General features: G+C 39.2%; 1 protein-coding gene across 1 annotated transcript; it reads left to right on the top strand.

Moving 5' to 3' along the window:
* The first annotated feature begins 1,751 nt into the window (after window positions 1-1,751).
* tspan17 (tetraspanin 17) lies at window positions 1,752-13,274 on the top strand. The gene is made up of 8 exons (XM_077609933.1): window positions 1,752-2,275; window positions 6,512-6,562; window positions 8,055-8,201; window positions 9,129-9,299; window positions 9,675-9,803; window positions 10,202-10,249; window positions 12,526-12,642; window positions 12,849-13,274. The coding sequence occupies exons 1-8, from the start codon at window positions 2,189-2,191 to the stop codon at window positions 12,912-12,914; spliced, it is 816 nt and encodes a 271-aa protein (XP_077466059.1). The 5' UTR covers window positions 1,752-2,188; the 3' UTR covers window positions 12,915-13,274.
* Window positions 13,275-13,782: the final 508 nt, after the last annotated feature.

Genomic DNA, 13,782 nt, shown 5'->3' with positions numbered 1-13,782 from the left:
ACAGACACAGGAAAAATGTAGCTTGGTGCATTATTCACCCATCCATCAATTTTTGATTGCACTTAATTTTCTTCATTAAGGTAAAGATGGGGCCACTCCAGTGTGTTCTTTTGTCATTCATTTTCTGAACCGCTTTATCCTCATTAAGGTCGCTGGGGGTGCTGGAGCCTATCCCAGCTGACTCCGGGCCAGAGGGGGGGGGACACCCTGAATCGATGGACAGTGGATCACAGGGCACAACCATGCACACACACACAACTCTAGGGGTAATTTAGACTGTCCAACCAGCCTAGCATGCATGTTTTTGGAATGTGGAAGAAAACCGGAGTACCCGGAGGAAACCCACGCAGGCCCGGGCAGAACATGCAAACTCCACACAGGTGGACCGATCTGGATTTGAACACAGGACCCCAGAGCTGTCAGGGTGGCACACTGACCAGTCAATCCACCGGGCCGCCTTCAGTGCTTTTTGATTCCAAAAATGTCTCTATAGGACCCACAAATCTAGAAGTCGTCATGGTTGTTCCTCAGTCTTAGTAGAGTGAGAGCCTATTTGATACACCAGAGGCCACTCTTGAAGTTGTAAAGGTAAAACCCAAGTCTATGCTGTCATTTTAACTAACTAGGAATACCAAAGCATTAATTTGAATCAGATTACATAGTATTATATTTATAGTATAGTAATGACTGTATTATTTATATATCATTCACACTCAGGCCTATGACCAATTCAGAGTGTTCCACCAGCCTACTCTGCATGTTTTTGGAATGTGGGAAAAAATGGAGTCCCCGGAGAAAACCCACACAATCCTAAGGAGAACATGCAAACTCCACACAATGAGGAGCCACCTGAACAGTGAAGCCCACACGCTAACCACTCGCCCGCCGGGCCGCCATCCCTTTGTCCCCTAGTGCAAAAAAACTATTCTCACAAGAAATTACATAAATAAACAAAAATGAAAAGCTTGCCCTTATGCAATCTATAGACCTGTATGTTGTGTTTGTGTGCACGTCTGTACGTTGTTCGTCTCCCTTGCGATTGGCCAGCAAAATAGGGTGCAGGCATAAAATTGAAAACTGTAATTTTCTAGAATTAAATACCTAGAAATAGAGTGCTGACATTAAATCAAAAATTGTCAATTTATTTATTTTATTTTGTATTTTTATGTGTGAAATCCCGGGGCGACCCGGTGGATGAGTGGTTAGCGCGTCGGCCTCAAAGTGGTGGACCCGGGTTCAAATCCAGATTGGTCCACCTGTGTGGAGTTTGCATGTTCTCCCTGGGCCTGCGTGGGTTTCCTCCAGGTACTCCGGTTTCCTCCCACATTCCAAAAACATGCATGGTAGGCTGACTGGACACTCTAAATTGCCCCTAATTGGCTGGCCACCGATTCATGTCCCCCACCTCTGGCCTGAAGTCAGCTGGGGTAGGCTCCAGCACCCCCCGCGACCATAGTGAGGATAAAGGGGTTCAGAAAATGAGATGAGATGAAAGGGAAATTCCTTGAAGCCAATAAATGCTGCTGAAAATGGATAGTAGTATTACACGCATATTAAAAACGCAGCGAGTGCATTAACTTGTTATACTATATAGAACACATTAAAGTTGGGTTGCTTTCTTTTAATTACATTCCTGCCATGATAATTGCAATTTATGAAGGTGGCACGGGGGGCACTCGGTGTGAAACCATACGGCACAGTTCTGGATCTGTTTGGTTTACGTTTCTCTCTCCTTTTTTTAAACCTTATTCAAGCTTCGACGACATATGATGACGTATGGGTGTTGTCCCGTCCCATCGGGGCACGGTTTTTATTAAAACCCACGCCGTTGTGATCGTTGGAGGTTTTAAAGGTGATATACAAAAAACAAGTTTAGGGGTAAGAAAGAAAATTAGGTCGCTTCAATCGTATTTGTTTTTGTTGTTGTTTTTTTTTAATTAAGAACACGATGATCATGGAGAAAGTTGTGTGCTAACTAGCCCGGCAGGCTAAATGTTCTGTACCAAACGAGGAAGGCAAATGATGTTCGAAAGGGATGGTTTTGATCGGGACTAAACCTAGTTTACTTTTCTTATGGAGTTAGTTAACCGTCATCTTGAGCGTTTAACAACTGGGGCTTTGGTCGAGTTTATTTCAGGACGACCGAAGTAGTTATTTAGCTCGTTCGTTAGCCACGATCTCTGAAAGAATGAATCGAAAGCACCATCAATTTAAAGGAGCAGAAGTCAGCTGCTGTGTGAAATACTTTCTTTTCGGATTCAACGTAATATTCTGGGTAAGTCATCATTTTTATCCCAAAAACATCTATGTCATATTTGCCTTGTGTTGCTTATTGGCCACATTGAGTTGCTTCCTGTTTGAGATGAGCTTATGATTGTCTTTACTTTTGTGATGTTATTGTTTTGCAATGTGATTATAATCAAATTATAACCTCACGTGAGTAATCATGATTAAAATGTATTTTCGGTTCAAAATACATATTTCTATTTGTTTTTAAGGATAAAATTGTGCTAAATCCTCTTGAATATGTTATCTAATTTTCTCTGATTAAAATCGTTTTATTAATCATCATTTTTATATACATTATTATATGGCTAAATACAATTATGAATTGATAACATGTTCATAAAAAATAATTAAATTATTTAAAAAAGGAAAAAACTAACTTTAAGGATAAAATTGTGCTAGATCCTCTTGAATATATTATCTGATTTCTCTGATTAAAATCGTTTTATTAATCATCATTTTCATATACATTATTATATGACTAAATACAATTATGAATTGATAACATGTTCATAAAAAATAATTAAATTATTTTTAAAAGGAAAAAAACTAACTAAGGCAGAAAGAGATGATGCTCACCTATCAGTGCTATTAAGTTTTTTTTTTAAATTTAGGTAAGGCACAATTTTCAATCTGCCTTTTGGACTCATATGTTCATCTCTTCTTTAGGACCACCTTCTAGCAGAATAGTTTCCCTACTCATTCCTCTCTGCAGTCATCTGCGTGGGCTCCATCCAGTGTGACTAGTGTAGTAGTATGTCCATCTGACCCACAGGGTCTTCCCACACACATGCTTGGATACGTCCAGGCCCTCTTCCTTTAACATGCCCCTTTTACTCACTCCACCACTATAGAGGCTGGCCTGTGGGACAGCATTGTTTTCCCCTCTTCGACACCCATAAATGCACAAAGAGAGATGGTGAGAACAACAACTGTGGAGGATCGGTTGGCTGCCTTTCTCATGTGTTCTGTTAGTGTCTAGCTAATCAATCACATGCATTTGTCAACAAATGTGGGTATGGCAGTTCCAGTCAGATACTAGATCTGTTCTTCAAAAAAACCCCTCTTTATTTAACAAAACTTGAGTAATCAAGTGGGAAGCGATGAGTCAAATGTATAGTGACTCTTTAGCCAAACTAAAAGTCCTGATTCTCTACTTTTGTTTAAACAAGTCAAAGCTCACTTTTCCCCTCTGTTAGTAATCACCACAAGATGTTCTCTTGTGCAAAAGCTGTGAAACTGGACCTGTCGTACAAGCCAGTGCATTGTTGAATGGACAGAAACAGGGGTTACTATTCTCTTCAAATCAATCCATTTGTCTTTTCTGCTTTTCTCTTGTCAGTTTTGACAATGCCGTCTAAATTAAGACTAACATGCCCAAGAGTCTAAATATTGTGCTCAATAAACTCCTTTCTACTTGGATTCTTCTCGTTTCCATGCTTGGGCGGTGCTGACAGCCAGGCATTCTCTCGCCTCGAAACAAAAAAAAACACTGTCGTCTCTCAGAATAGACACCTTACTCATATCCGCATAATTAATCACATTTTCTGCTTGAGCTGATGAAATGTTTGGAAGTTCCGCGTTCTGTAATTAATAGTGTGTTAAGATCTAACCAGGTTGCTGAGTTGCTTGGATTGAGACTGTGTGTTATTAGCCAGCCTCAACTCTCAACACACATGCCTCTTTGGCAGTAAAACGCTTATTGAGTCAATTTGGATACTCTCATTGTTGGTGCTTCTCTCTTGATGATTATGCTAAGTAAAGAGGCCCACACTATACAAAAAGTTAGAGATAATCAGCTGATGAGTGGAATTTTTAGAGTTGAACTAAAACTGAACATGAAGAAATTGCTTTAAAATTTATGTAGTACATTTCCTGGTACACGGTCGATTGGTCGCCGGTCTTTTGGTTGCCGATCTTTTGGTTGCCGGTCTTTTGGTCGCCCGGAAGGTAAGTGATAATTACCATTTAAATCGTTGCTCAAATTCCCTAAATACAAACTGCGAATTACTATTTAGTCATACTTAATGCCCTAGTAATTATTAGGCTAAAGAAAAGCTCAAAATTTCCCGGTCTTTTATTGTTTTTTGTTGGAGAACTTGTTAAGACCCTGACTGACGTAGCTTCTTAAAGGGACAACGCATGTACATACAAACTCTTATACACTCACACGTCGGCTCAGTGAAACTGCTCAGGGCCATTGTTGGCTTTTATTGGTGCGTAGACCGTGTTGTTTTACCTTGTTTTGTCGCCGGTCTTTTGGTCGCCGGTCTTTTGGTCGCCGGTCTTTTGGTCGCCGGTCTTTTGGTCGTCGGTCTTTTGGTCGCCGGTCTTTTGGTCGCCGGTCTTTTGGTCGCCTGTTGTCGCAGTCGGGGCGACCAAAAGACCACGACCAAAAGACCGGCGACCAAAAGACGGCGACCAAAAGACGGCGACCAAAAGACCGGCGATCAATTGACCGCACACGCATTTCCTCATGCGATCACATTTAAACATCTTGAAGATATCTTCACATTTAGCGACTGGTGATTTTATGATCAAGATTGAAAATTGGAATTGGAAAAGATGGACATCAAGCCATTGCCTACGTGTTACAGACCCCCCCCCCCAACTCCCAAACATATTTTTCCTCTGCGTTTTTATGCATTTTTCTCTTTGGTTTTGTGTGATAACGCACGAGGCAGTGTGTGGGTGTATTTGCGGGGAGGTGGTCATTGAGCGGTGTCGGAAAGCCTGAGAGTCAACCGGTGCATTGCGCACTAGTGGGCGACACAGAATGTGCCACGCTTGGATACAATTCGTTTAATCTAATAAAGCTAAAGTCATGCTCCCAATATTGGAGATAGATGAGAGAGAAGACCAGAATGTCTAAATCTTCATTTATCATTATCTTCAGTTACAAAACAAAGTGCATCTCATGTCAAGTAGAGATTGCCCTCATCCAGTCAGCTTCACGGCATATTATTCATTCCCTCTCTTAATAACTATTCTAAATGCATTTTTTTTCTCGCTGATGTGTATATTATTTCTATTCGGCACATTTCTGGAGGTAAATTGCTTGAGCTCACAAGTTAGCCATCTTTGTTCTTTTCTGAAAATCCATTATAGAGAACCTTCAGGCTCAAAAAAGGCCTGTCCTGCAGTTTTTTTAATAGTTGCTAAAACATTGCAGAGATTTGAATGAAAACAATTCATTTTTTTAACAAAGGGGCATAGCTAAAAGATGAGAATGTTAAACAGTTCTTTGCATTTTGATAAATTCCCATTCAATTGTGATCAACCAATTAAAATATCGATTTAGATCGATGTTATCGTTTCTGGGTAGCTTGAACAACTCAGGTTGAAGCACACAAAAATGATTGAAACCTGGTAAAAGGTTATTTAACAGGTGATACATTTTTACATCAGATTTGATGGTAGGCTTATTTTTTTAACTATCTTTTACTTTGGGCTTTTGTGTGGAATAAAATAAGATATCTTAAAAAGAGCTTCCTTTCCTTCTCTTTTTTTCTAACTGGGAACCCCACATACATCCCTCACAGGAACAAGAAGCTAAAGCTGGAAAGATTTTTCCCTAATCCTCCGGATATCACAAACTCAGCCTCTTAAAAAGGCCTGGAGCCAATAATTCAATCAGCAAATGCAATGATTAAGTCTGTCCGCAGGACAGACTGTCAGAATGCAGTTCTCTTTGAAGTGTTGGAAAATCTGTTTTCTAGACACGGCTGGTATCTGGTTATAGATTGCAATTTTTTTTGGTGTAAGACGGTTATTTTAATTATTGATCTTGAAATTATGAAAAGTTGTTCTTGCTGGTCAACAGCATTTTTTATTGCACATATTTAGTAAACCATTCTTGTTTTCCACTGCATGTTGAAGATGACAACTCTAGTCTAATGGATAAATGACATTTCAAAATGGAAACAAAAGTCATCCAGGTAGTATTTTTCCCAAGAAGTGAAATGTTAAGTATAACTGTTTAAATTCTGAACTTTAGTTATGTGTTGGCATTTTTCTTCCATCAATCAATGAAATCAACTTGACCTTTGATTACATCTGATGGCCGCTGAAACCCAGTCACTTACTGTCCAATATGACATCTGCACGAGAAGCTCGTTATCTCTCTATCGATGGCAGGATGATAGATAGGGCTTTCCTTTGGAGAGTTTCATTGTACTCATTCTGTCTGACAAAGACCCTTTTTTCTTTGTGCTTTATTTAACAGCTACTGGGAGCTGCATTCCTTGCCATAGGCCTGTGGGCATGGGCGGAGAAGGTACATTTCAACACACACTTTGCTCTCTAACGTACTTTGCTTTTTCAAATATTTGAAGAGGAATATAACAAGTACAAGATAAGCCTCTGATCGCACTTGGACTACTTATTTATTGATTATTTATTTGTCTGTTGTCATATTTGTACACTACGTGGTGAAGCTTATACTTGTATAATGACAATAAAAAGCATTCAAGTACAACAGGGGGCTAGGGCCAAAGAAGGATTGCAAATATGAAACTTTTTAAAACTACCGTATTTTTCGGACTATAAGTTGCATGTGAGTAAAAGTTGCATTTTTGGAAGGGAGATTTTTTTAGAAACCAATAACACACATCACGTTTAAAGTAGCAACAGTAACATGCTGAACAACAGGCTAAATCAGATCACTATAGCCTGAAAAAAAAACATAACAGGCTGTTGGTGGTCATAGAAAGAGAAAAAAATCACAAGTTGTATTAGAGGCCCTGCCCAACTATGGAAAAAAAGTATGACTTATATTCTGGAGAATACGGTACCTTTCTGATTGACAGTTAACTGTTCCAATACCTGTTTAGTGCAGGGGGTTCTTAGCCACACTGCATTCAAAACACAATTTCATTTTAGCAGATAAACAGTAAATGAGCATGCCACCTACTGATTGGGCTTTATAGTCCTTTGGGGTATATGGGATCAGCATTCTTATGGAAAACTGCCATATGCTGTAGATAATAATGTATTTGTAACCATATTTGATCAGAGGGCATCTTCTATAATTAACCTGCAGTGGAGGTCAGTGGATCGGTTTTTGAAACATCTCCAAATCCCGTTAGCAACGAAAATGTTCATTAATTATCTTGAAATTAAACAACTCATTTCCCTAAATGCTGTCTTTGCGCAAGCACCTTCTAATTAGAATGGTGTGGTCATAAACTCTGCACTGCAAGTTGCGATAAACCGTAGTTCTTTTCTGCCGCAGCTAAATGTTTCAATACTAATTGTATATTAAGGAATAATTATAGCTGAACATTTTACCACATTTCAAACTCCATGTATAAACATTTTCTCTGTGATTTTGAGAGAATGTGTTGTGCTTTATCTGCTTTTGTTTTTCCAGAAAATGTTTCTCTGCTGATTCAATGTTATCTGTCCAGCTCATTCATTTTCAGTATAAAGATAATATTGTGGCTCTTTAGGCCTATCAACTTCCTGTATCCGGGATTTTACCACTGCAGGAATGTCAGTAGCAATTTAAATGCCTGGTTCGACATTACTCATTAGATTGACTGGCACATTGGTATGGGAGTTTCTGTAAGAGACTAACTAATGAAAAAAAAAATATAATATATATATTTTTTTCATAAAACAACCACCAGTGTATTTTTTTGTACAACGCTTCACAAGTCATCCGTTCAGTTTTAAATATTTCTCTTTGACATCTTACAGAAAAAATACAAGGACATTTGATGGAAATATGATTTTTACTGTTATCCTTTTGTCTCCTCCTCCCTCAGGGTGTGCTGTCCAATCTGTCATCCATCACAGATCTTGGAGGTTTTGACCCTGTTTGGCTCTTCATTGTTGTCGGTGGGGTCATGTTCGTCCTGGGTTTTGCTGGCTGCATTGGAGCGCTACGGGAGAACACGCTTCTGCTTAAATTTGTAAGCTGCCTCATGATTTTCAAATGCCACACACACACACACGCAGATGCACACAAATCCTACCACTTGAGACCTCTTTAAAAGAGCTGTACGTGTTAAGAGCATAGGCTGTCTTAGTCATAGGCTGTCTTAGTCATAGGCGTCGCTGTGACGCACTTGAAGTAAATAGAAGGAAAATGTGTAGTGTCGTCACCAAATATCAAAGAAACGTGGATCCAAGCTACTAAACACATCTATACCTCTTGGTGTGTGTGTGGCTACAAAAAGCTACATTTTTGGGATCTATTGCGGTTGAACCGAGAGGTGACAGTGACAAACCTGCTGCTTACAATTCTGAGTAGCTATTACGTCCAGCCAATTTCCATTAGCAGCAGTAAGTCAGGCGTCAGAGAGAAGAACTAATAGGCTTTTGCTACATTATTCATTACCCTGTCTTTTATCTGCATTTACTGAAAGGAAATGACTTTATGCTACCTTTGGGACTGCAGTTTTTGCGCAAAAAAATCGACATTAAGCCTTCAGTGACCCTTTCTCCATGGAGTTCCCGGAGAAATCCCACACAGGTTTAGGAAAAAACATGTAAACTCCACACAGTGAGAATCTGCTTGGGATCGAACCCTCAACCCCAGAACTGTGAGGCCCACCCATAATTGAACCCTCAATCAAAAATTGCGAATCAGTGAGCGGCTTGTACGCGAGAAATGGTAAAATTCAACAATTTTAAGGCAATTTTAGGGGTGCGTTTTATACAGCTTATATGCGAGTAAATACGATAGCTCAAAATTAGCATGTATGTAGACGCCATGTCTGATTTTTATTTTATTTTTTTAATTACCCACCCACAACAGTCACTTGCCTTACAGTGTTAATACGTAGTCATTTTTCATGAGTACTGAGTATTGCACGTGTGTGTGACCTTTTTTTTAGTTCTCTGTGTTCCTGGGATTGATCTTCTTCTTAGAGCTCGCTGCTGGAATCCTGGCCTTTGTTTTTAAGGATTGGATCAAAGACCAGCTCAACTTTTTCATTAACAACAATATCAAGGCTTACCGAGATGACATAGACTTGCAGAACCTCATTGACTTTGCCCAGGGATATGTAAGTGTGCCCATGATACCTTCAACTTGTATCCACACAAATGTCTTGTCTTTTTTGAATGGAGATATTCAGGGAATAGAGGGAACATACTGATATTAATGTCAACATTAAGATGGATTTGTTTATCCAATTATAATATTAGTTGGTAATTGCAAGCTAATTGTTTATTGTCCAAACATTGGCCTTCGATTCTACACAGAGCTGATTAGCCTCTTTGTTATCTGTTGCTGCTATATTGCCACTGTGAGCTGACATCTCACAGAGCTGAGCCAAGGCTGCCAAGAGCCTTTTCATGAAGAGATCAAAAAAAAAATCCATGCCAGTTGGTTGTTCACTAATTGCCAGTTATGTTTGTGCCTGCACTTCTTTTCATAGTGGTCTTGCTGCGGTGCTAACGATCCCAATGACTGGAACATGAACATGTACTTCAACTGTACTGACCAGAATCCCAGTAGGGAGCGCTGTGGAGTCCCCTTTTCTTGCTGTGTCAAGGACCCTGTGGTGGTGAGGCACTCAAACCGAATAGTACTATAAATGTAGTTCTCTGGACCCGCTGAAGTCAAACTCAAGTGGCCCTGCTGTTAACCTTCAATTTGGTCACATTTGGATTCAATTTTGATTAATAATAGAAATTCAATTAATCTGTTACATCATAAACATGATGAGTATAATCCAATTTGTAAAATGTAAATGGAAAGATCTTGTATGACACATTGCATGATCTCAAAAGTCAGGAGACATCTGGCCTTTAGAAGTCCACATTTTGTATGGTGCAACTTTTTTAGTATTTGACTTAAGAGAGCCTGCTGACTAATCCAATGAGTTTTGAAATCATGTAAAACTGAGCATTAGAATCTGACAATCATTACCTCTAGATTTCACTTCTTTTTTTTTCTTACTAGGGCGTCATCAACAGACAGTGTGGTTACGATGCTCGAAAAAATTTAACGGTAGGTACTGACTGACTGACATTTTTTTTTCTTTGTTGACTTCACACTGTGATCTGCAGTCTGATTGGATATAATCATTACAAAGTCTATTAGTAGTGCCCCCCCACCCCTAAATATGAATTGGAGGTTTAAATGTCAGTGTTAAATGTGTTCAAAGGGATACAAATGCCTACTGAATACAAATTCTTTACATTTACTGTTACACCACAAAGTAAAAACATTTGAAACCTCGTATTTTGGTGACATCATAAACCGAAAGACCCCCTGTAATTTATTTTTTGTCGACAACCAGACCATAGTGAGTGTGGGATTTGCTTCTGAATTCCACCCCATCAGTTAAGAATCACTGGTCTGAACAACATGCCATCAACTATTACAATTTTGTTCATATTAAGACTTTGGAGAAGTTAAGAAGAATTAATCTAATTCCATTAAGAATACTAAAGATTTATTGATCTGACAGTTGGCTGCTCAATCAGGAGAGATTTCATGAATTTGGGGATCAATATTTGGCCAGTCTCATTACACAGTTTTTCCCGCTGATCGTCTCTAAAGTCACGCAGCCACATTAAATGCCCACTAGCATTTGTTACCTGACATTCATGATCATTAATATGAGCATATGAGCCGCATGTTACATATATTCATTTAGTTAAGTTAGAGTTCATGTTTGGCTCACTTTCAAACTGCTCTAGCATTAATTGTATTTAGATGCAAAAGATAGAGACTTGGAGACCTGATATAATTTTGTACTTTTTTCCAGAAAATTATCAATATCCTTAATCCTGGATTATCTCTTTGTAAACCAAAAGACTGCTATCTTTTAATTTGGCGTAAAATAAATTAGAGTTTTGTAGACTGAAAAGATTAGAAGTTTATAACTTCTCAATTATTTTTAGAGAACTACCACATGTACAGTGAAGAAAAAAAATGTCTTGTTTCATAGGTCAATCAATTGCAATGTTAGAAGTGTATGCTTTTGTTCACGACAGAAATGGGGATCAACAAAAAATGAGATCCACAGGTCAGGCTTTCCAAAATCGGCCAGATAATTGTAATGCACCCCTAAAGAATAATATAGTTTGTTACAGATTCCTGAAAATAGGAACAATGTTTAATTCCCTTACTTCCCAGTGTCTAGAATGGATGTGTCAGATATGCACATCATTTAAATTGCACAGTTCTACTGGAGAGCACGTAGCTAGCTGCCTGTTTCTTCGGAGTGAATTTGCCTACAAGGTTGAACTGATTAAAATGACCTTAGCAGATGAGGGCAAAGAGGTAATCGGTTTAAGTTTGATTGGGATTTAAATGTGTAATTTCCTTTCAAAAATAAGATTTAACTGAGAAATTCCCCAAAACATTAGTAGGTTATTGTAACAGAGCTCTAGAATCTACTGAGTCAATTACCCAGGATCCTGTGCATGCTTCTTGCCTTAATAACAGATTGTTCCGTTAGCAGGTATAATTAGCCTCCTGTTATAGACTGGAATTGCGGCCTTACGCCAGTCTGTAATTGGCATTCGGTTGGGTTCTACCACCCGCTTCTCGTGTGTGTGTGTGTGTGCGTGGGGGTTGGGGGGGAGGGTTTGTGTCAGTTTCGACTGCATTTCGTCCGATTGCTTGTTGCTAGGCGCACGCACTACAGCACGGTGAATCGCTGGCTGCTGAGTAGTATGAACTGATTCTTCTAATGTTTGTTTACGCCCTGGCAAATAATATTCAGCCTTAGCTATCTGTTATGTGCAGCTTGTTTATGAAGTGATACAAAGAAGGCAGCCGCCCAACCAAGGTGGAAAATGAAATAGCCTCTGAGAAAATATAGCACCTGAACTACTTGCTACTTTTTTTTAATTGCGTGTGGCAGATTTCTCTTTATCCTCTGTTTAGTTGAAATCTCTATGCTCTTATTATAATTTGACTTTCATCGCAAGCATTAGAAGTCTAATGTGATGTTGGTCTATTTTTCTAATTGAGTGTACACAGCAATGAGTAAAGCACACAGTGGAGTAGTATCTGTCCGGGACAGGAAGCAGACTTTTCTGGTTTGCTGAGCTCTGACATTGCTGTCTGTGAAACTCCCCTGTTTTCTAGTGGAGCGATTGACTCAACCACACTTTCCTTGAATGGAGAAGTCAAAATGTTCTTTACCATGTTTGTTTTCTCTTCTTTTAGTCATAGGTCAAAGTTCAGGAGGTTGTTGTTCTCTTACACTAAAAGTCACTTCTCCTCTGCTTCCTAACTGGTATTTTGTTGTTTTGCCTTACTTTGGATAGATGCTGGATCAACATAAATCAATTTATACCAAAGGCTGTGTCGGACAGTTTGAAAAGTGGGTGCAGGACAACCTCAATATTGTTGCCGGCAGCTTTGTTGGAATTGCACTTTTGCAGGTAAATGTACATTTTTTTGTGGATTCTTCTATTTAAAACACCATAAGTAAACCAGGTACATTTGAGGGCTGTGATTTTCTGTCATCACTGCCACCTTGTGGATGGATGCGAACCGTCTCTCTAAGGACCGGACAGGAAAAGACAGAAGATAACCAATTTTTTACCCCGCCCGATTTGACCAAATTTTGTTCTCATTTCTTCTCCAGATTTTTGGTATCTGCCTTGCTCAAAACCTGGTCAATGACATCAAAGCTGTCAAAGCCAATTGGTGATTGGGGAGATGCCTTGAGAAGTCTTGTCCCTTTGAGCCATTGCAGGTCTCAAGGAATCCATCCTGTCTCACATGTGACGGCTCAGAGCTAAGTGGCACTTCATACACAAAATTGTTGCTCCTTTTTAAGTAGGTCATAAACTCCGAGATGGGAACATTTCCCAAAAAAATCTTGTTTTTTTCCTCCTCACCTGGGATTTTATGAAGATCCCGGATGAAGATCTTTTACATCTTTTTCCTTTTGTCTCCTTTTGTTAAAAAACATTTATTTAAAACACACTTTCTTGTTTGTCTTTGAAAAGTGGCTATAAGTTGCACAAAAATGCTTGTCACTTGGGAGATTAAAAGCCATGGAAAGTAATGTTACAGATGGAAGTAGGTACATTGAATTCTCAACCATCACCAAACGCAAGAATCACTGACTTTTTAAATGACCTTTTTTAGCTCTGGCTGGTCATGCCTGACACTTTTGATTTTTCAGGACATTTTAAGTCGGGGTGGAAATGTAAAAAAAAGCCATTAATTTCCAGTGATTGTCCTCACGTCTGCAACAAGCCCACAATACCTCAGGGCCTGTCTTAAAATTGTGTAGGCCTTGTTTGAAATATATTTCTCTTTCCGTCCATGACTGATGATGGATGTATTTTATGAAAAGAGACATCAATTTATGAACTGACCTTATGATGGGGGTGACCACGATAACCACCATCAACCTTGTTTTTCTCCCAGCATCCTTCAGGCACAGGGGATTGCTGCTTTGGGGCCTTTTACCACAGTTGTCTTATGCTTAAATTCTGTCTTCACTCATGTGTTTTAGCATTTATTTTCTTCTTGTACATAGAAATTTTATATCTTGGGTTTGTTTGACC

Source organism: Stigmatopora argus, chromosome 9 (assembly GCF_051989625.1).
Source record: "Stigmatopora argus isolate UIUO_Sarg chromosome 9, RoL_Sarg_1.0, whole genome shotgun sequence".
Taxonomy (NCBI): domain Eukaryota; kingdom Metazoa; phylum Chordata; class Actinopteri; order Syngnathiformes; family Syngnathidae; genus Stigmatopora; species Stigmatopora argus.
This window is presented reverse-complemented; position numbering and strand designations above follow the sequence as displayed.

What these genes read in the sequence shown, in the direction of transcription:
- tspan17 (XM_077609933.1), top strand. Translation starts at nt 2,189, where the DNA reads ATGAATCGAAAGCACCATCAATTTAAAGGAGCAGAAGTCAGCTGCTGT. An exon ending in ATGCTCGAAAAAATTTAACG is followed by an intron (nt 10,250 to 12,525) that starts GTAGGTACTGAC and finishes TACTTTGGATAG; the next exon opens with ATGCTGGATCAACATAAATC. An exon ending in TTGGAATTGCACTTTTGCAG is followed by an intron (nt 12,643 to 12,848) that starts GTAAATGTACAT and finishes TTTCTTCTCCAG; the next exon opens with ATTTTTGGTATCTGCCTTGC.